Genomic DNA, 23,231 nt, shown 5'->3' on the forward strand with positions numbered 1-23,231 from the left:
GAATGATGAGATCACCTAGGGGATGCGACGAAAACATTCTCCAGATCACAACGCTCCCTTCTTGTTTGGTCTCATACGTTTCACGCTGTACTAGCCAAGGGCCATCTGTGCAATGGAGCATTAAACGTTATTTCATCTGAAAAGGCCACCTGTCGCCACTCAGTAGACGTCCATTTTCTGTATTGGCGTGCAGGTTCTGGCCTTCGTCGCCCTTGAACAGCGGTCAGCATTGGTGCATTAACCAGGCATCTCCTCAAGAGGCACATACGCAGCAACGTTCGCTGAACGGTCGTTGAGAGAACGCTGTTGGTAGCTTCGTAGTTCACCTGGTGGGGGGGGGGGGGGGGGGTGGAGGCCAGTTTCTCAACAGGTACGCGTCTGCTCACCCGTACATATCTCCGCAGCTGTCGTTCATCCCGGTCATCTATTGCCCGTGGTGCACCGTAGTCGCATTGGTGCCGGTATGGGATAGCGAAATTTTGCCATGCACGATATATTTTAACCACGGAGGCACGCTAACAGTTTACAGACTTAAGCGATTCGAAAATGCTTTCACTCTTGGCCCGCAAACCAGTGATCATGCCCTTCTGGACGTCAGATAAATCGCCCTTTTCCGCGTTACGACAATAACTGCACTGTTGTCCGCGTCCCCCCAACACGCTTTATTTATCCTCCACTGCTAGCGCTAGCACCTGCTGCCTTTGAGTGGTTATTTCAATTTGACGTTGAACATTGGGGGTGGTGACGTTAATGTGACTGGACTGTGTTTCTGTTGACAATCACGTTCAAATTACACGTAAGGGTTGTACAGTACTATAAGTTTCGTTAAATACGGTGATGAGAAAACTATTTCCAGTAATTTTAGCTATATAACCCAACAATTAGATTTTGATAAAGCGGAGCAGTAAGCTGCCTTCAGAAGTAAATACAGCACGAAGGCTACTGGCAAGTCATAACTGAAATTTTAGAATGGTTCCATGAATATGAATTACCAATTTGTTTGGGAATAAAAGTTTTTGATTAGTGCTCAGACTCAATATCAACGAAATATTTACCAGCAGACCTTGAGTAACAATTCTCTGATTCAACCTAGATTAGTAGTTGAGTATACATGCATCCATGCTACATATCCAATTAGACATCAGAATAATGGAAACTCTGAATTCAGAAAAGTCCAGACCCGCAAGATTCCGCTCGTTAAACGTATTCTCAGTAGCTCAGAGAAAGTTTTCAAATCCTTAAATGGGGAGAAAGAAGAAGAAATACGAGATAGTGGAAGGTGCCTGAACGACTTTCATTGTGATGACATGGTACTGTTTGCCTCCATTGAAAATAAACTTCAGCTACCAGTGTAAAAACTTAATACAACAGAAAAGCCTGCAGTAAATAACTACAGGACTACAAAAAGAGTAAATATTACTTCAAAGGAAATTTGTAGGAATTAATAATGAAGTCACAAAACTAATTGACGAGTTAGTAGCTGAAGACAATGACTGAATGAACAGTAAAACAAACAGACCGAAGAGAAGAAAATATGTGATCTGATTTTGATAAACCAACTGCAATTTTCAAATATAACTTACCGAAATTTCAGAAAAATTAAGTTTACGATCAGGTATACTACGTGGTACGAACTACGGCATAATGCATGTACTTTAAGAGTTAAAAACATTCAAAAACGTTACTAATCATGCAGTGATGTGTGATTAACATAGATAGGGAAAAAGTCGAATGAAGCAGGGAACAGATCAGAGAGGAACATTTAATGAGAATGAAGTGGAGATAGCTCTGACTTTCAACCACTCATACATGGCAGATGGGCCAACGAAGTTCTTTGCTGAACAGATAAGATACACCGAGCTGAAAACTTAACGGGAGGTCGTTAAATGACATACAGTAGCAACACGGATGCACATTTATGAAGCTAGTAACACATGGAAAAGTCTCTGTAAATCATTTATGCAGAACTGGATGTCGAATGGGCAATGACTACGAAAAATCCGACCAATGAAGTTTTTCAATATTCACCTTTTCCAGAGGTTTGAAATGCGACAGGATAGTCTCTGATCGCCGTTTCATCTTTTAATACGTGATTTGACTTAATTCAGGTTGTAATGAAGCCCTCATTGAGTAATGCTCGTTAATAGAGTCTTTTAAATTTTATTAATTCTTATGAAAGAGATGCTAAAATATTAACGTCTTGATTGGCATACTATTAATTTTAATTTAGTATTGGATTTTTATTGCTCGTTTAATCCTGGTATACTTTTCTGCTCTGGACTGAAGCCACTGGAATTTTCGCAGGACGATATCGACTGTGGCCCCGTTCGGCGGCGCTGCCGAAGGCATTATAAGAACCCGATTTAGCGGACTGTTTGACGTAACTGTCCGGTTCCTGCTTCGCTTTGTTAAAATATCCCAGGGCTGTCTGTTCACGGTGTCCGCCTCTTGGAATTTGGATTGGGTCGCTGAGGCAGTGGGATGAAACTGTATTCTTGCTGCTGGAGAACGCCAGTGAATATCACAGAATGAGCGCCGAGTGTTTGACTTAGAAGCGCACTCTGCAGTTTCGCCAACCACCGTGGGTGCAGTGCGAAAAGTACCCAGAGGTAGCAGAAGGCAGACACGATTAATCTGTACGAACTGCCGTTAAACGTTTTAGTCAGTTCGTGGGAATATCACCTTACAGTTGCCACTTAGCTGTTTGATGTTTCCCGACGTGCCTGGCCGTCACCAAGTCTGGAATGTTTACTTCACGTCGTGGGAAACCGAGAGCTCGGCAGCAATTGTCCAGGAATATAAAAATGTCCTCTGATGGGAGAGAAAGCCAGCGGAAATCCGTTCATTGTTCGGTCGTCTAATATTGTAGAGGAATAGGAGTTCAACAGGAATTTGTACATGATGTTTAACTCGAACAAATTCCTTGATTGGATGACGAAAAACTTAACTTTTTAGAAGGGTGAGGATAGCGAGCCTTCCAGGTGAGCTGGCATTCAGGCGCAGACTCTGATTCCGGCTCGGATTCTAAGTTTGACAGGCAGTCTTCTGAGATGAGGATGCAGAAGCTAAGTTTTGGGTTCCTACCTTCGGTTCTCTGTTCTGCGGACTTCGATTTTGATTGGTAAGAGTACACTGTCCTGTTTACAACGCTTGGTGTGCTCGCTTCATTCATTACATGAATTTAACTTCTGATTTCAGGAAATGAAACACAGGCTCATCTCGGTATTCATTGGCTACATCTCAGTACAGTTATCCATTTACTTCCACATGAGTTGCATTACAGCAGATCTCGCGACAACCATCAATCTAATTAAGGGGCCGCGGATTCAATGTGCTTGTTACACTGAGAAGACAAAAGTCATGGTATAGTGATATGCATTTATACAGATGGCGGTAGTATCGTGTACACAAAGTACGAAGAGCGGGGCACTGGCAGAGCTGTCAACTATACTCAGCTGATTCATGTGAAAAGTGTCCGACGTGGTTACGGCCACACGAAGGGAATTAAGACTCTGAACGCACAATGGTAGTTCGAGTTAGATGTATGGGACATTTCATTTCGGATATCATTAGGGAATTCGATATTCCGAGCTCCACAGTGCCAAAAGTGTGCCGAGAATACCAAGTTTCAGGTGTTACCTCTCACCGTAGACAACACAGTGGTCGACAAACTTCACTTAACGACCGAGGGCAGCGGCTCTTCCGTAGAGTTGTAAGTGCTAACTGACAAGCAACACCGCCTGAAATAACCGCAGAAATTTATGTGGGACGTACGACAAACGTATCCACTACGACAGTGCGGCGAAATTTGGCGTTAGTGGACTATGCCAGCAGACAACCAAAGCGAGGGCCTTTACCAACGGCACGACATCGCATGCAGCCACTCTCCTGGGATTGTGACCGTATCGGTTGGACCCTAGACGACTAGTAAAGTGTGGCCTGGTCAGATGAGTCCCTATTTCAGGTGGTAAGAGCTGTTGTAGGGTTCGAGTGTGGCGCAGATCCCACGAAGCCATGGACCCAAGCTGTCAACAAGCCACTGTGCAGTCTGTTGCGGGCTCCATTATGGTGTAGGCTGTGTTCTCATGGAATGGACTGGGTACTCTGGTCCAAGTGAACCGATCATTGACTGGAAATGGCTACGTGTGGCTAGTTGGAGACAATTTGCAGCCATTTATGGGGTTTATGTTCCCAAACAACGATGTCATGTCACGGGGCCACAGTTGTTCGCGATTGGTTTGAAGAATATTCTGGACAATTCAAGAGAATGATTTGACACCCGTATCGCCCGTCATGAACTCCATCGAACATGTATGGGATATAGTCTAGAGGTCAGTTCGTGCACAAAACCATGCATCGGCAACGATTTCGCGTTTATGGACGGCTAAAGATGCAGCATGACTGAAGATTTCCGCAGGGGGCTTCCAACGAACTGTTCGCGTCCATGCCACGTCGAGTTACTGCACTATGCCGGAAAAAAGAAGTAAGACACGATATTAGGATGTATCCCACGGCTTTTGTCACCTCATTATAATTTTCGTGTTGTCACCAGTCCACACTCCCATTCCAACACTGTAGATGTTTTATTTTTTCAGTCTTGTTATTGATAATTTCGAGTTTCTTATGTGTATGGTATACAATCACCGAGAGAGCAGAGTGAAAATCAACTTGCCTATTAGGTTATTTGTTTATCTGTCTTTTTGCATTAACAATGTTGTCAGAGGAACATCCGCAACTGAACATTATACCAGAGGTTGAAAATACCGCTACAGTTGTAAGGTTCTTTTATTTATTTTCTAAATAAAAGGACCTTACAACCGTACCGGTTTTTTCTAAATAAAAGAACCTTACAACTGCAGTGGTATTTTCAGTTTTCGGTTTTTGTATTAAATTCTGATTCATATCTCCATCTTTAATATAACACTGGTTCGATGATCCTTGTTCACTTTTGTTAAATAATAATATGCTTAAGGAGCACCATGACTCATTTGTTAGGGCCACCCAACAAATCATTTCAAATTCCGTTGCGTACAGTTATTAGAATCACATTTAAGTCGGTGAAAGAGGAAATCATTAAAACTGTTTCCCTTTTCTGCATTTTCAACGATCAGGACCGCATTTCATTTAGGACTCCTTCCATAAATAGGTAGCGACTCCTTCCTGAAGAGTTTAAGTTTCCTTGCAATTTCACTTAACGTTGTGAAGCGCAGGTTTCTAGATAATTTTTGTTACCCTTCTTTCTAAAGCGTTAACTAGGTCCTTGTCAGGCCCTTCAAAATTTCTGCGTAAAAGCATCACCACGTGGATCACAGAGCTAAAAATTTTTATCGTGGTAGTAGACAACAAGTTTACATTCACAGCTACAGTTTGGATCGCAAAGATGTTTTGAGACAGCAGCAGGTCTTTCATTTACGTCTTTATTTACATTTTTGCTGATAAAACATATTAAAAGTTGCATGAAATATTCAGCGTGCATGATCATTATTATTTATTTAAAGTCTTGGAAGATTTTTTTACTTGATGTTAAGAGTTTTAAACAATGGAACATATTTGTTTTCAGGCATACACTTAGATTAAACCACCACCTTTATCGTTGTTATTCACACAGTGGGACACGGCTGTCTTGAAATTTGTGGGTAATTATACAGACACCATCGCGTTTTATTCTTCCTGTTGAGGAGCATATTCTTAAAGATGAAATCTTTCGTACGTTAATGTGGTGTTGGAGAAAGGTATGGCATACAATGTTCATCCTTAAGTAATTCCCGTATTGATACAGCATTGTCATAAACGTCGTGTGAGAAAGAGCGACAGAGAAACAATCTTGAGACTGACGTTCGTATACGGAAATACTGAGTCATGTAAAAGTCATATAGATTTGTGAACCATTTCTCCAAGCACTGGATAAATTTGCAGATTCTAAACATGTAGGAACCTGAAGATAATTGTTGGAAGTGCTCATTCATTGCCAGTTACCTGTATCGAGATAATTGTACTGCAAAACAGCTTCACAGCCTCATTTCTTTGGTTGGGACATCTTACGATACTAACTAATCAACGCCTGTGCTATAATTGATTGACGAAAACAGAACTGATAGTTAAATGATGAAAACAGAACTGATAGTTAAATGCCTAAAAATTTCATCAGAAGCTGATAACTCAACCGTCTGGAAAAACCCTTGACAAAACTTTCCAATGCGACGGAAAGAAAAATGTAACTCACCGTCGACAGCGGGATCGTTAAAGATACAGCACAAGTATTTCTTGGCATTTAAAAATATTTGGAACCTGTGCAAAAATCCAAAATATGGGTGGGTGGACTCTCCGCGAATCCTAATCCAGCGATTCAACCACTGCACCATCCTTCTCGAAAACTCGTAGTGCGGATGTCGTAGGCACCAAAACGTCACGGAACACCGGCAGGTACGGCTTACTGACCACCAGCATGTGAATCTAGCAGCTAAACTGTGAAAAGAATTTGCATGTAATGGCTTCCACGACCCTATGAACACCGTGGGAGAAAGTAATTTGTTCCTTTTTGTGAAGGAGTTCCGAGAAGGAACGTGTTTCACCATATGTCAGAGAAATAAAAATTAAAGTATCTGTCTCCATCTATTAATTAAGTAACGAAGTCATATTACGAGGCTAGTGGGATCAGAGAAGTAGGGAAAACACAGTGCTTCACAGTCAGTCGCAGTGAAGGAATCAAGTGGATGCAGGGGATACTTGAAGTGGGCACGCAGCCATAGTGTAAAGGTTAGAGTGAAGTGGAATCTGAGGGCGCCTGCAGAAAGAAGCAGTATTCATCTGGTAAAAGTCTATGATCTATGGTGGAATCAGAACATATTATAAAACGGTATCTATGTACATATGCATGTCAGTATATTCCACATCTCTTCCTAAACCATTGGACCGATTTCAACCAAACTTCGTACACACATCACTTACTGTTTGGAAAGAATTGCTGTGGGGAAATAACCATCTACTTATCAAATGGGCGGGTTTCAAAAAGCAGCCCACGATGCTCGCATAGCCATACTTTAGTCTTCCAGTATTTGACAATGAGAGCACTTATTGAGTTCCAAAAAAACTCTGCACGTAATTTTTAAAACTTTACGAAGCTTTCTCTTGCTGACAACCCCTACAAAATGATGAAAGTAAAAACAAATGTTGTCGCTTACTACATTTTCACTGTTCATTCAGTAGAACTGCCGCATAATTTATTACGTCTTTACTGCTAACTGTATTCGCGACACATTTTGCAGACAGTATTCATTTATACCACTGAATACACCAGCAAAATTGTATCATTGTACGACACGTAGTTCAGGAGATTTGGCATCAGATACTGAGATGCGTACAAAACTAAGGCATCATACGTGGCGGTTTAATTTATTACTTCTTTACTTACTAAATCTATTCGCAACAAATTTCGCAGATGGTATCCACATATATCGCTGAATGTACCTAAAAAATATGTCATTTTACTACACACAATTCTCGGTGTATGACGTCAATTACTGACATGCGTGAAAATGAAACAGCGGGTCGAAATTCACTAGAGATACACGTGAAATACACGTACAAATACGTGTCAGATACATGAAATATATTTGACATGTTCGTACGCATTCGAAGCCACGGATAGGAAACTGATTTCATCCAAATTTGGTTCACTCATTAGTTACGATATGGAAAGAAATACTGTGGTGGGAATAACCACCGGCCTCCTCATGGGGTGAGCATGTTAACGTGGAGAGAGGAGGAGCAGCATACCTGTCACAGTGGTAAGTTCCTATGGGACCAAACTGCTGAGGTCATCAAAATGGTTCAAATGGCTCTGAGCACTATGGGACTTAACATATTAGGTCATCAGTCCCCTAGAACTTAGAACTACTTAAACCTAACTAACCTAAGGACATCACACACATCCATGCCCGAGGCAGGATTCGAACCTGCGACCGTAGCAGTCCCGCGGGTCCGGACTGAAGCGTCTAGAACCGCACGGCCACCACGGCCGGCACTGAGGTCATCGGTCCCTAGTCTTACACATTACTTAATCTAACTTAAACTAACTTTCGCTAAGGGCGACACATACACACATGTCCGAGGGAGGACTCGAACCTGCGACGGGAGGGTGGGGAGGGGGGGAGGGGGGGAGCCGTGCAAACTGTGGCAATGCACCTGAGACAGCTTCGCTACCCCGCGCGGCGAGGAAGAGGAGGAGATGGATAGAGGGGGAAGGAGCAGATAGACAGAGGGGGGGGGGGAGTGAATGGATAGCGATAGTGGGGAGAAGGAAATGGACAGAGAGAGGAGAAAGATGAGATGGAGGGACGGCGGGAGGGGGGGGGGGGGGCTTAGAAGTGGTGGATAGAGAGAGGTAGTGAACATAGATGAGGTGGATGAGGGGGTGAACAGAGGGGGAAGGAGGAGATGGACCAAAAGGAGGTTAGAATAAATACATACCTGGGCAAAGCCTTGTACTTAGCTAGTTACAAACAAAGAAAGATCAGAGGAGAAGGACTGAACTGTTGCGGTTTGCTTGCTGGCTACGAGGTGAGTGGAGTGATACAAATTGATGAATCTTTCAATGTATCTGCACTGTAGATTTTCATGGAACAGAAACGTTAGAGACGGCGACGGCTAATTGTAGGCTGAACTTGTTACAAGTGCGTGAAAAAAAAGCAGTTAACGATTACCATATGCGTTTAGTTGAAGCTGACCTATACTATACGTATCGAAAGTAAAATAGCCGTGACGTTATAAGGGGAATAATAACGTTAATAATCAGTAACATAACAGTCTGAGTAAATTACAATCACACTTACAATGATGTTGTGCTTTACAGGCAATGTCAATAATCCAGAGAGAAGTTGAAGAGCATTACCTTTGCACAGTGGGCAGCGGTACGAACGACGAGCACAGCTCTGAGCGCACGGGTTTTGAACCCGCGATCGTGACGCAAGCTACATCCCGTAACTGCACACCGCCGCCACACTCGACTTCCATCTTGCGCTCTTCGTCATCTACGACCATACAAGCACTCCAGTGGGAAGCCAGCCAGCGGTATCTGCAACAAAGCCGGGCCGTATACTCACCATCAAAGGCATATCGACTCATAAAGAGCACCACCTAATCAGTGCCACGTTCTGACGGGGAACATGTTAACCCACTGTATTAATACACTGTATGCGCCAAAGACATAGCACACACACACACACACACACACACACACACACTGAGGCACACACGCTCATACGCGCACACTTGAGTTCGCGCGCAAGCACCTGCATGCTTTAGTTACTATAGATTAGTAAGTTTCAGTAGTAATGTATTCGGAAATATGTTCAACTTCTATAAAGCACTAAAGGGAAATGAAACGTATTATTTATTCAGTGGTGAATTAAATATGTTCTTTCTCTACCTCTTCCAGACGAAATTTCCGCTTCATATTTCAAAATTATCTGTGACTATAGAAGTCGAGAATGAATGTATTCTTCACTGTAGACGGAAATAATTTTTAAATTCGTTTTGAATTATTTTATGGGTTCGAAGTTATTATTTTCCAGCGAATCAGTTGCGTAGTTCTAATATTACTGCTACAAGAAAATTTATGCGCTGTAAGACATCATAAGAAATTTGCATGCAAGTAGAAAAACAGAAAATGCAAACTCGTTGACTGGTTCAAAAACAATATGGAGGTTTAGGGTTTATTATTCGGTTGACAACGAAGTCATTAGAGACGAAGGAAAAGCTGTTGTTGAGGAAGACTGGAGAAGGAACTCGACCGTCGCCTTTTGGTAGGAACCACACGGGCGTTTTCCTTACGCGAGTCTGGAAAACCACGGAAATCCTACATTTAGATGGCAAGACGGAAATGTGAACCACTGTCCTCCCGAATGCGAATCCAGTGTCTTACCACCGTGACACCTCACTCGGTCTTTAAAAATAATATTCTTTACACTTGTAATAATAAGTCTGGTTCTAATTTTACCCAGAAAAATTTATCGTTCACTAAACTTGATTCCTTGAATTTATCCTTCCACGAGGCTGGTTTAGATATATTCCAAAAGAATGTCAGATGCAATCTTGTTACGATATTAAAAGTAAGGTCACTTACATGGGTGTGTTCTACATCAATCACTCACGACATCTACTACACGTCATTTTACAATCATTCACGCAGTAAACATTCTTCTTTGAGTACCTATGAACTTGTTAGATGCGCGGCAACATAGGTGTTAGTCGTCGCGGTGTGAGTGCATCAGATGACATGTACGTCTCAGTGTACGTTTAAGAACTATGTTTAGCTATGTAATTCAGTGCTTCATGAAGACAAAGGCAGGAAACGTACAGCTTAACCGTCGTCGATATCGAGATTGTTACAGATGGAATACTACGAGGGGCGTTCAATAAGTAATGCAAACAATTTTTTCTATTCATTATTCCAATAAACCAATTATTCCCCACTCTATTGGCTGCAAAACTATATTTTTCAACATTATATCTGTTCAATGCGAAGGCCATACGCCATGTTACTGGGAGGGCCTGTATGACCATATGGTACTACTCTACTAGTCAACTTCGGAGTCAACGTTTTCTGCATCAGTAACGTCCCTATCATTTATGTATTGCTCCCCGCAAAGTGCATCCTTCATTGAGCCAAACAGATGGAAGTCAGAAGGCGCGAGATACGAGCTGTAGGGTGGACTAGGTGGAACAGTCCAGTAGTTTTGTAGGCTACTCTCGGGTGCGCAGTTTTGTATGAGGCCTATCGTTGTCATTGGGAAATTCGTTTGCATTTTTGTGGCAACGAACATGCTGAAGTTGTTTTTTCACTTTCCTGAGAACAGCACAATGCACTTCAGAATTGATCGTTGCACCATGACTGAGTATATCAAACAGGATAGCCCCTTAAGAGCCCCAGAAGACCGTCAATATGACTGTACCGGCTGAGCGTGCGTCTTTAAACTTTTTCTCCGGGAGAGAGGTGGTATGATACCAAACAATGGACTGCCATTTTGTTTTCGGTTCGAAGAGCTGAACCCGTACTCCATCGCCTGTGACTTTGTTCGCAAAAAATTGTCACGATCAGCTAGCAACGCGCAAGCCCAAATGTTCTTCATTGCTCCTTATGGTATTTTGTTATGAGGCGACGAACTCAGCGGGCACGCTCATTTAAGTACCCCAACTGGTGGACGAGTGTATCAGTACTATCAACAGAGACATCCAATTGTGTAGCAAGATGTTTTATTGCGATCTGTCGATCACCTCGAATAAGATTGTGCACATGTTCCAGCATAACGGGAGGCGGCTGGCCGGTACGTGGAAGATCGGACAGGTTTGCTCGACCTTGTTGCGATGATGACAGACGCCTTGCCCAACGACTTTCCATGCTTTTGTTCACTGCCAGGACGGCGAAGAGATTCTGCAAGCGCCTATGAATATCTGTAATGTTCTGGTTTTCAGATAAAAGAAACTCAGTGTAGCCTCTCTGCTTGGAATGCTCCTCCGCTATAGACGCTATTTTGAAGGCTGCGTATAGCGCCGTTAGCTACCGGAACTTCATGAAACTATAGGGGCTGAAGCGGGACTATTCCACGATGTCGCACAAGAGATTCCGCGTTTTTTCAGCCGAAACTGGCCGAGGAAAAAAGTGGTGCATTACTTATTGAACGGCCCTCGCACGAGGGCGTAGTGAAAATAATGCCTCCAAATTTTTTATGGGAAAACATTTAAACAAAAGAATCGTTACTAATATGTCCACATCTTTATTCATCATGTCTACATATTTATTTCTCATCATAGTCGCCCCTGCAATGAACCCATTTCTTCCAACGAGAGACCAATTTGTCGATACCGTCACTGTAGACTGATTGTTTTTTTTCTGACAGACCTACAACCTCGCCTTTGTTTGCACCGCTACATCATTATCAAAGTGAAGTTCTCGAAGATGTCCTTTAGCTTTTGGAAACAGATGAAAATCGATGGGTCCAAGTCGGGCCTGTACGGAGGACGATAGACGACAGCGAACCCCCGGCGTTGGGTTGTTGCAGATGTCCCAGCGCTCAGGTGTCGTCTGGCATTGTCATGCTGGAGGGGAGGGTCCTGGGCGAACTTCTTCTGCGGTTAGAAACTCGATTACAACACGCTGTTTCTCAGGAACTAGCATAGTTACGCTATACACCGCCATGTTACACTCTAAAATTCGAGACCTTTAGCAGCGAAGGGCTGTAAATATATAGGTGTGAATAATAAAGATGTAGAAGTTTAATAAAGTTCGTTTTATTTAACAAACACATAAAAAATTGCGAGGCTCACTTTTCAGTACGCGCACATATTAACAGTTGGCGGGGAATGATGAAAGGAAGCAGCAGCAATGTGTTTAAGGAAACATTCAGGAATTCATCCTCATTGATTTATACAGCATGTATCATAACTAAGAGTTAAACCTGACACTGGTGAATTATTCGATTGTAGAAGTAAAAACGTTTGAGGGAACTCGGATAGCCAAGATTGAAGTTTGCGATAGAAATGTGAATGTGTGATTACGAGCCGTCACTGACTTCAGTATGAAGTATCCGAGCGACTGTGTGGATACTTACATGGAAACGTGCACGGACAATGGTCTTAGAATAATTTCCGCCTCGTGAACTGTTGCAGCAGATGCTGCTTCCTAAATTGCTCATAAGCGTTAGTTTCGTGATCCTGTTGAAATTTGCTAAATTTACGTTAGTGGGTGATTGTACGGTGTACACGTAGTTGCAAATTAACTTTCAATTAAAGGACATGAAACTGCTGATAAATTTACAAGAGTGGGCGGTAGTACTGTGTAAACTTTATTTTGAAAATAAAGATGAGTATAGCCAAAAAATCCTTTAATTGCCTCACGGGTAGTGATGCAGCCCAAACAATCCCAGTTACTGATCAGTGTCGTACAGTCAAGAACCATTCGCTATAGAGTACATAACAGTTTGTTGTTGCATCTTGCCGTCGCAGGACGCTCGCGTGCATGTGTAGGGTTCGCTACATGCGCATTCAGGGTAGCAGCACCTGGCTGAGGCCGATTATGAGCTACTGCGCCTTCCTGTTTGTACGTTGCTTGTTAAGTAACCAAACAGTCCCTCAGTCACTCAGTCGTCAAGATGCCACCTCGACGTGTTCATCGTGTGTGTAGGTGACGTCCTACTATTTGTAAGCCGCACACATGAGTAATTTAATGAATGCAGATATAATTCAGAAGTTTCTGCGCAAAGACCGGTAACTTACATAAAATTTATAGAACCGTGGATAAATGGGCATGACGTGTTCAAGGCACAGATGACGTCAAACTTCGGCTGTAATCAAATTTTCACATCATTTGTTGTTTACCAGTAGATAGAAATAATGATTACATTTAACGACTTATTACGTATTGTACAGCCATTATAAAGAATACAACGAAAGTTATTCTACGTGAGACTCCATATGGACAATTCAGGACATTAGTCCTGGCACGATGAGACGTATCCTTTTATGCACTGTAACAAGAAGAGCATACTATTCTACTAGTTTTCCACTGTTGTTGATCGATTAACATCAAGAGATATTCACTATAAGAAAGAAGACATGCGGGTTATTTTTAGGTACAAAACTTCTCGAAAGTTGATACTGAGTCATGCAGTGGAGTAGCTACCTTGTTTCAAGAATGGTGGTTGCACAGTTCCACCACAATCGTATTGCTCAGTGACTTTCGAATGGACTGAAGGTTCTTCCCACTTCTTCATCCATTACAGAAAAGACAGTAGCTGCAATAATGAAAGTAATGGAGAAAGACACGTGTGTTTCATTCAGATAGATGAATCCTTGTTATGTCTGCACCAGCAGTTCACAATTCCGCTGTAGTGTACTTTAAAACCGTTTTGCGACTTTCTTGTAATCATGATTTAACAAATATGAGAGGTATTCTGCATTACGTTACTTTCTACAGTTTAAGTTCAGAGAGCATGCATACCTAGAACAGTCATCCAACATATTGTTGCCTGTTATGTATATCGCCAGAAAAGACCATTAAGATAAAACTAGAGAGATTCGAGACCGCACGGAAGCTAAACAGCAATCGTTCTTCCCGCGAACAACACGCGACTGAAACAGGGAAAGATGGACGTGACACTGGTACACAAAATACCCTTTGCCTCACATCACAACGTGGCTTGTGGAGTATAGATGTCGGTGTAGCTGCAGAAATGGAGATTATAAATTCTTTATGACGTATATAGAATAAATAAGAATAGGCTTCCAAAGAAAATTTAAGCTTTCCTTTACCAGTGAAACATCGCAAGAATCAGGTCTTTCACGACCGGATGACATTACTGCTGGTAAAACGCGTGATCCACGAAACTCTTCTGTTCTTAACGTATCGTCCAGAACTGCGCTAGACATCTTCAGAGGCGTTGCTCAACGGAGGAGCAACACCTGTGGAGATGTCCAGCAGAGTCCCGGACGAATCGTTAGGAACAGAATATTTTTGTTGGCCACGAACTTACACCCCGAAAGATTTACGAGTAGCGATCGCAAGAACCGACAAACAGAAGTTCATGAAGATGTAAAGAAAACGGGTATTCACTGAAAGATTATCCTTGCCAGACTAAACTACAGAACTGTGGTTCACAAACAAAGAATTGCTGAGAAATTCACCCGAAAAAAAAAGCGGTTTGAGTACAATATGCAACAAAATAACTTCTATGAAAAGAAACAGCGGCTAATGTAAAAAAAAAAAAATATGAACTTGAAGGCGAGAAAAAAGTTTTTGAAAAACTGTTCACAAATCAGCACGGTTTTTGAAAGCACCGCTTTCCCTTTTCTCATATGATATTTTGCGGGCAATGGATGAAGGACAACAGGCAGATTCTGTATGCTTACATTTCCGGTGTGGTTTGACAGGGCGCCGCACTGCAGACTATTGACGAAAGTCCGAGCTTACGGATTAGGTTCCCCAATATGTGAATGGCTCGAAGACTTCTGAACTAATAGAACTCAGTAAGCTGACCTCGACGGCGAGTGTTCATGAGAAACAAGGGTGCCGGTCGAAGTGCCCCAGGGAAGTGCGATAGGACCACTCTTATTCTCTATATACATAAATGATCTGACGGACAGGGTGAGAAGCAACTTACGGCTTTTTGCTGATGACGTTGTGGTGTATGAGTAGATTTCGTGATTGAATGACTGTAGGTGGATGCACGATGACTTAGACAGAATTTCTAGATCGTGTGATGAATGGCAGGTTGCTCTAATTGTAGAAAAATGTAAGTTAATTAGGATTAGCAGAAGAAACAATCATGTAACATTTGAAAAAGCATCAGTTGTGTGCTGCTTGACACAGTCACATCGATTAAATTACTAGGTGTAATATTGCAAAACAACATGAAATGGAACGCGCATGTCAGGTTGATAGTAGGGAAGGCGATTGGTCATCTTTATGGGAGAATTTTAGGAAAATGTAGTTCACCTATAAAGGAGTCTGCGTATAGAACACTAGTGCGTCCCATTCTTGAGTGCTGCTCGAGTGATTGGGATCCGTAACAGATAGAATGGAAGGAAGACATCGAAGCAGTTCAGAGGAATGCTGCTATATTTGTTACCGGTAGTTTCGGTCAGCACGCCAGTACTACCATATTACGGAGATGCTTCGATAACTCAAATGGGAATCGCTGGAGAGAAGAGGACTCTCTTTTTGGGAGGCACTATTGAGGCAATTTATAGAACAGACATTTGAGGCCACAGCAGAACGCTTCTATTGTCGCCAATGGACATTTCGTGTAAGGACCCCGAAAGTAAGATGACAGAAATTAGGGCTCGTATGGTGGCTTACAGTCAGTCACTTTTCCCCGGCTCTGTTTGCGAGTGGAACAAGGAAGGAAATGACTAGTTGTGGCACGAAAACGTCGTGGAACCAGCAAACGAGAAAAAAATTCTTAGTAAAGAACGTAATGAAGCTAAGAGCTCAAATTGATGGGCATTCGACATGAGTCGTTGTTTAAGTTATGAGTGCAGTGATGTGGAAAGAAGCAACTGTAGAAAACATAAGGCAGATCTTAACTTAACGTGGGATGCGCAGTACTGAAATGAAGAGGATAACTGGTAATCGACAGCAATAAAGAACTGTTGATGATCGTTACAGCACAAGAGAGTGTGTAGAAACTTTGCTGGTTGTGGATGGAGCAGGGCATCCGTCATGAAGTTCCAGAGGAACACTGGCGGCTTTCGTTCGAATTGGTTTAGAACAACCATTGAAAATTCATCTCCTCTCGAACAGTAGCCTCTCTTAACTAGCATTTATCTTGTCGTTTGTGATCCGCTGTTTCCAAGATTTGGCAAGTTTATTTTGTTTACCACCTGTCTGTGTATCGGATTTTCTGGTGCTGAGATTGTGGATCACTGCAGTATTTCCCTAAACGAGTGTGGAAAACGAACTAAAAACTATATTCAGTATGACCGGTATACAAAACCAACGATGTTAATTCTCCGCGAGGATACGAGCAAAGTGTTGCGTGCGTATCTCCCTTTCTAGTAAAATAGCGTTCTAAGCGTTTAGCCATGCGAGTAGGTCTTGTGTAGAACACTATGTTGCCTCAAGACTTTAATCATTATGTTAATATTCAAACTCTATTCATCTAAGTATAAAAGCCAGCCACCTCATACTGAATATTTTGACTCACATCTTCGATGCAAAACAGCATCGAATTATTCCTCAAACAATTTAGAAGAATCAAGGAAAGCGAGAATAGCGAGGGGCGTTCAGTAAGTAACGCAACACAATTTTTGTCTCAGCCAATTTCGGTTGAAAAAGTGTGGAATTTCTTGTGGAACATCATGGAATATTTCCGCTCCAGCCCCTACAGTTTCATGAAGTTCCGATAGCTGGTGGCGCTATAAGTAACCTTCAAAATGGCGTCTGTAACAGTGGTGCATTCCAAGCAGAGAGCTGTCATTTAGTTTCTTTTGGGTGAAAACCAGAACATTGCAGCTATTCATAGGCGCTTGCAGAATGTCTACGGAGACCTGGCAGTGAACAAAGGCATGGTGAGTTGTTGGACCTGGCGCCTTTCACCATCGCAACAAACCGGTACGCAGCTGTGACTCCTTGCAGTGCTGGAATGTGTGGAAACACTCATTCGAGGCAAAAGAGAGAAATAAGTGTGGAAATTTTGTGAATAGTTTCGTAGATCTTGGGCTACATCTCTCTCAATTTTCCAGACAGATTTTTCTATAGCACAAAGTTTCAACAGGAAAAAAAAGAATACAACTGGAAGATGCAACCTAAAATAAAAGACACTGGTCGTTTTTGGAACAAAGGTGTGCACTTGATGTTCTCAGAGATCGTACGAAATCACGGAAGTCTGCATGGAAGAAAATAAATATAATTATTACCTGCTTAGTATGTCCCAGTCGCAAATAAATGTTACATTTTTTTTCCTTCAAGCACTTAATTTCCGTTTGGGGGGGTCATATAACTAATATGTTAAACATTATATAATGTCTCTGTTAATTCCAGCAACGGAGTGAGTTTACAGTTCGAAATAACAGTAAAATAGAGTTAAGTAGCTGTTGTTTCGCTTTATGAGCATCTGCAAAAATGTTGACATGTTAGTAAACTCTCATAAAAAGCGCCTGCAATTTCAAATGGCATATTCATGCACTATTGAAGAGAAAGGACAGTGCTAAGCCCGTGTCATTTTATTTGTCAGCATGTTTTGTGCTCCGCTAGCTGCAGGATTGTCATTTGAATGACACAAACGTTACATTCCACTTAGCGACTCTGTTCTCGTGGTGTACCCTGAAATGGCGGAGTTAAAAATGTGTTCTCTGCTTTAAGTACTGCCCGACGTGCCGGTGACAGTGCTGGAAACTTTAAGGTCTTCGTGAGGTACTTGCGCCAGAATTTTACGCCCTAATCTGAATTCCAATACGACTTCATCCGTGTAAGTTCCAGAGATGCCAGAGTGAACCCAGTAGAAACGGAAAATTCTCTAGCAGGATCGGTTCGAAGAGCCTTCTGAAAAATCTTAATTAACAGGAAGTTTCTGTTCCCTGTGGACGCCCTTCATTTAGAGCGCTTCGGAGCAGACACGCTCCCGTAATGTGTGCGTTTAAATAGTTCGCGGTTAGTTTCTCTCAACGAGCAGTTTCATCTTCAGAATTGAATTTGGGTAATGGCCACAGTAATAGTTACTATGAGGACCTGCTTCGACATATAGGTCCCTGGTGTCGAAGACGTACACAAAATGCGTAGTTCGGATAGAAAATGTAAAATAATATAGTCACATACGATAAAAAAATATTGCCGTAGACTTAGGTATACGTCACGGGCCTCTCACTTTCCTTCCAAATGATGTATATATTCAAATATGTGGTATAGCTAATTTACGTTCTCTGTATATTTAATGATCATATTGTATTCCATTCCAGTTGAAAAGTATTGAAGCAACCTATTACATCATGGAGCCGAAAGAGATTTTTGCATTTTGTCAACAGTGTTGTCACTAATCTTCAAAACGGCCATATTTATCCTTACGCAACTAATAGATGGTCACAGTGCCGATGAGTTGTGTCATCATATAGATGGTGGAGGCAGTAAGCCGAAAACAAATTACTTCAGTTATTGCCTGATCGTGAACAAGACTGATTATATCTATCTGACTGGCGGCCATCGGGATTCCCATTGCGCAGTAACCAGTAAATATGTGCTCGATGACACTAATTCTTATGTCTCAAGGCTGATACTATGATTGAAATTTCTGTTTCGTAGTGTGTAAATTCATACAAATGTGTAAATTCTCACGTGTTTCATACGGCACCCATCATGTACGTGAAATGACAGTTTGTTTCCCGTTACAAGCAAAATCATTTTTAAAGCGGAATTTTCTGTGCCCATTCCACAGAAAGATAAAAAATTTGTCTACCGCTATATTCGGGTTATTGATATGTGTTACAGGGGAACCAAAAACTAAAGAACAACCAGTACCTCGGTGGTGACTGAATAACGCTGCATCATATCGTAGAAGCAAGTAGACAGCGTGGAGCGCATCCTAACACGATTCTGATTTATGCTACTGTGCTATTCAGTCGCTATGAAGGATTTAGTGTACTGGTTATTCTTTGTGTAACAGAGCTAAAAACTATGTATGTAAGTATGTAATTTTGTAAAGAAAATTCTAACAACCAAGTTGCTGCGCCCTTTTGTTGTTTATCATCAGTGGTGGGACATCAGAGTAAAAGGCTTTCGCCATGTGATATTCGGTTTAACGACAATTGTGTGCTGATACGTCGTTCCGCATATCGCGTGTCGCAGCCTGAAGGTGCCACATGAAAGAATCTCTCACTTATCCTGGTATCTGTCTGTGCCGATAGACGTAGAGGTAGAAAACTTCGAGACGAAGAATGAAGAAAAGTTATTTTGCTGGTAAAACTGGTGCAGTCAGAAATAAAATTATAGAAAAAGAATTAAATATCGTTGTAGCTAGCAAATGTTATTTATTTGACGCTAACTGTAACTCTCGATACATTTATATAAGCTCACCAGATAAAATGTTATTCAATCCTTTGAGGAGCAATGATGGTGGCTCTGGAGTTCAGTAGATAGCGTAGAATTGATACCAGCATGTCATGTGACCCTATACAGTTAATGTAAATCATATAAGTTAAGTGGAGTGTATATGCCACTCGGTTGTTTGAATCAGTACCGTGAGATGGATCAACTTTGAGATGTGGCAGAATTGCATAAAGGACCTGTCGTGTTTGGACATCTCTATGACCAAACTATAAATTAGTTGCCCCATTGTTGATATCTTGGAAGATGGGGATGAACACAGCCCACTCACCATGAAGATTTAATACAGAGGAAAACATTTTGTTGCTGAAGTTGTACAAATAAACTTTCTTCATGAATAAACCCAAGTCATGGTACCAAAAACATCCCCAAAATATCACAGAATAAACTCCAATCCAAAGTTCTTGCATCGTTTGTAGAGAGGCCAAATCGTGACCTGTCTGTGCACTCGACGCCTTGCATCATCTGAAGAAAGGCCAAAACGTGTCCCGTCGGTGTACGCAACTCCTTGGATCATTTATAGAGAGGCCAAATCGTGACCCGTCTGCGCACTCGACGCCTTGCATCATTTGTACAGAAGCGAAATCGTGACCGGTCTCTGCACTCGACGCCTTGCATCATCTGAAGAGAGGCCAAAACGTGACCCGTCGGTGCACACGACGCCTTGCATCATTTGTAGACAGGCCAAATCTTGACCCGCCTGTGCACTCGACACCTTGTATCATACATAGAGAGGCCAAAACGTGATCCGTCGGTGCACTTGAACGGTCACTAGAGGCTGTGCATCGTTTGAAAAGAGAATATATCGTCACCTATCTGTACACTCGACGCCGTGCATCATTTTGAAAGGAGCTCAAATCGTTATCTGTCGGTGCTGTCGATGCATTGCATCATTTGAAAAGACGCCAAATCGTGACCTGTAGGTGCAATCGACACCTATCATCTGAAAAGAGGCCTAATCGTTACATGTCGGATCACGCTACATGCTTCCACTCAGCTACTTCCAACTTCTGGCTTTTTTGGTCCAATGGAGACTTATAGCTTCATGCGTCACTGTGAGCGATGCGTCTTAGTGAGGCACATAGCTCTAAATACCCATTGCACGAAGTTCCTTAGTTCCCTTAGCAATGTTCGTTGGGAAACTGGTTCAGATGGAGCAACATTCACCGACAGCAGCAATTCTCGACGGATTTAAAACCAATTATTGCTGAAAAGGTACGACACTCTTCCTCGGTTGCTGTTGGGTAGGATCTTTTTGCGACCACTGTGCATATGGCTGAGAGTTTATGTCATTCCTTGTAGACAAGTTGCAAAATCCACATAGATACATCAAGAAATCGTGCAGTTTCATTTATAGATTTGTCATCGGCACGTTCAAAAATTAAAGTTCCTTTGTACCATTATATCACGTCTCCAAGACGGCTCATCTTATATGCACCGATTCCGTACAACTGACAGTTCACTGTCATGTCCTATATCAGCAGTGGAGGACCTGATCACAATCTGATATGAGTTTTATACCACGCACATCTCTCCAAGGCGACCAGTGTGCTCTTCTAAAGGTGTGAACCATTTTTCATAGTGTGGGTTTATTACAGCAGCTGAACCTCCAGGCACCTGGAAAAAATTACCACCGTTTTTTGTGGTCTTTATGGATAGAGCCGCCTGACCAGAACCTTCACAAGAGCCCAAATACAGTATCAGTAGTCGGAGAGGCCGTAAGAGAAGCTATATGTAAATTGAACAATGAGTTAACAAAGGGCAGAAAGGATTTGTGTATGGAATTTGGATCGAGGAGTAATATAAGTGAAACAAACAGGAAAATGGAGATTGAATTAGACACTAACATAGACGCAGATACACTACGTGATCAAAAGTATCCGGAAACCCCCAAAAACATGCGTTTCTCGTATTAGGTGCATTGTGCTGCCACCTACTGCCAGGTACTCCATACCTGCGACCTTGTAGTCATTATACATCGTGAGAGAGCAGAATGGAGCGCTCCGCGGAACTCACTGACTTCGAACGTGTCACTTGTGTCATACGTCTGTACACAAGATTTCCACACTCCTAAACATCACTAGGTCCACTGTTTCCGATGTGATAGTGAAGTGGAAACGTGAAGGGACACGTGCAGCATAAAGATCGTACAGGCCGACCTCGTCTGTTGACTGACACAGGCCTTCGACAGTTGAAGAAGGTCGTCATGTGTAATTGGCAGACATCTATCCAGACCATCACACAGGAATTCCAAACTGCATCAGGATCCACTGCAAGTATTATGACAGTTAGGCGGTAGGTGAGAAACCTGGATTTCATGATCGAGCGGCTGCTCATGAGCCCACACACCTCGCCGGTAAATGCCAAACGACGCATAGCTTGGTGTAAGGAGCGTAAACGTTGGAGGATTGAACAATGGAAAAACGTTGAGCGGAGTGACGAATCACGGCACATAATGTGGCGAACCTATGGCAGGGTGTGGGTATCGTGAATGCCCGGTGAACGTTATCTGGCAGTGTGTGTATTGCCAGCAGTAAAATTCGGAGGCGGTGGTTTATGGCGTGGTCGTGTTTTTCATGGAGGGTGCTCGCACTCCTTGTTCTTTTGCGTGGCACTATCACAGCACAGGCCTACATTGATGTTTTAAGCATCTTCTTACTTCCCACTATTGAAGAGCAATTCGGGGATGGCGATTGCATCTTTCAACACGATCGAGCAACTTTTCGTAATGCACGGCCTGTGGCGGAGAGGTTACACAACAATAACATCCCTGTAATGGACTGACCTGCACAGAGTCCTGACCTGAATCCTATACAATACCTTTGGGATGTTTTGGAACGGCGACTTCGTGCGAGGACTCACCGACCGACATCGATACCTCTCCTCAGTGCAGCATTCCGCGAAGAATGGGCTGCAATTCCCCAAGATACCTTCGAGAGCCTGATTGCACGTATGCCTGCGAGGGTGGAAGCTGTCATCAAGGCTAAGGGTGGGCCAACACCATATCGAATTCCAGCATTACGGATGGAGGGCGCCACGAACTTGTACGTCATTTTCAGCCAGGTGTTCGGATACTTCTGATCACATAGTGCAAGCTGAAAAGTGGAGAGAGTGTACTAATAAGAGGAATAAGTTTACATATATAATTAGACAGTTATATGATATATGAATGTATCTTAAATAGGCCAGTTTACTCTGAATCTTTATCTAAAACGCTCATCAACTGCACAATGAAGCAGCCGAGAATACACATAACGCCAAATGTAAATGCGCATGGTGATTTTTATTAAACGCAAACATGAGAAAGTATTACAATCTATGTCTATCGGTGAAATAGTGCAACAAGAGATGCCAGCATTACGTAATAGAATTCTTAATATAAAACTGAAGGCAAAGAAAAAGTCGTGTCACTAGGGTATCCCGTCGCGTAGACCGTGCGCCTGGTGCAAGTCTTTCGATTTGACGCCACTTCGGTGACTCGCGCGTCGATGAGGATGAAATGATGATTAGGACAACACAACACCAAGTCCCTGAGCGGAGAAAATCTCCGACCCAGCCGGCAATCGAACCAGGGTCCTTAGGATTGACATTCTGTCGCACTGACCACTCAGCTACCGGGGGCGCACAAGGCAAGAAATGA

General features: G+C 42.5%; 1 protein-coding gene across 7 annotated transcripts in view; it reads right to left on the reverse strand.

Moving 5' to 3' along the window:
- LOC126470365 (thrombospondin type-1 domain-containing protein 7A-like) overlaps nt 1–23,231 on the reverse strand; it is a 1,214,159-nt gene that overhangs the window by 358,471 nt on the left and 832,457 nt on the right. For all 7 annotated transcript variants that reach the window (XM_050098173.1, XM_050098171.1, XM_050098172.1 and 4 more), the window contains one exon: nt 8,891–9,073. In XM_050098173.1, coding sequence (XP_049954130.1) covers nt 8,891–9,073 — 183 coding nt within the window. The remainder of the gene's footprint in view (nt 1–8,890; nt 9,074–23,231) is intronic.

The sequence above is a fragment of the Schistocerca serialis genome, chromosome 3, assembly GCF_023864345.2.
Source record: "Schistocerca serialis cubense isolate TAMUIC-IGC-003099 chromosome 3, iqSchSeri2.2, whole genome shotgun sequence".
Taxonomy (NCBI): Eukaryota; Metazoa; Arthropoda; class Insecta; order Orthoptera; family Acrididae; genus Schistocerca; species Schistocerca serialis.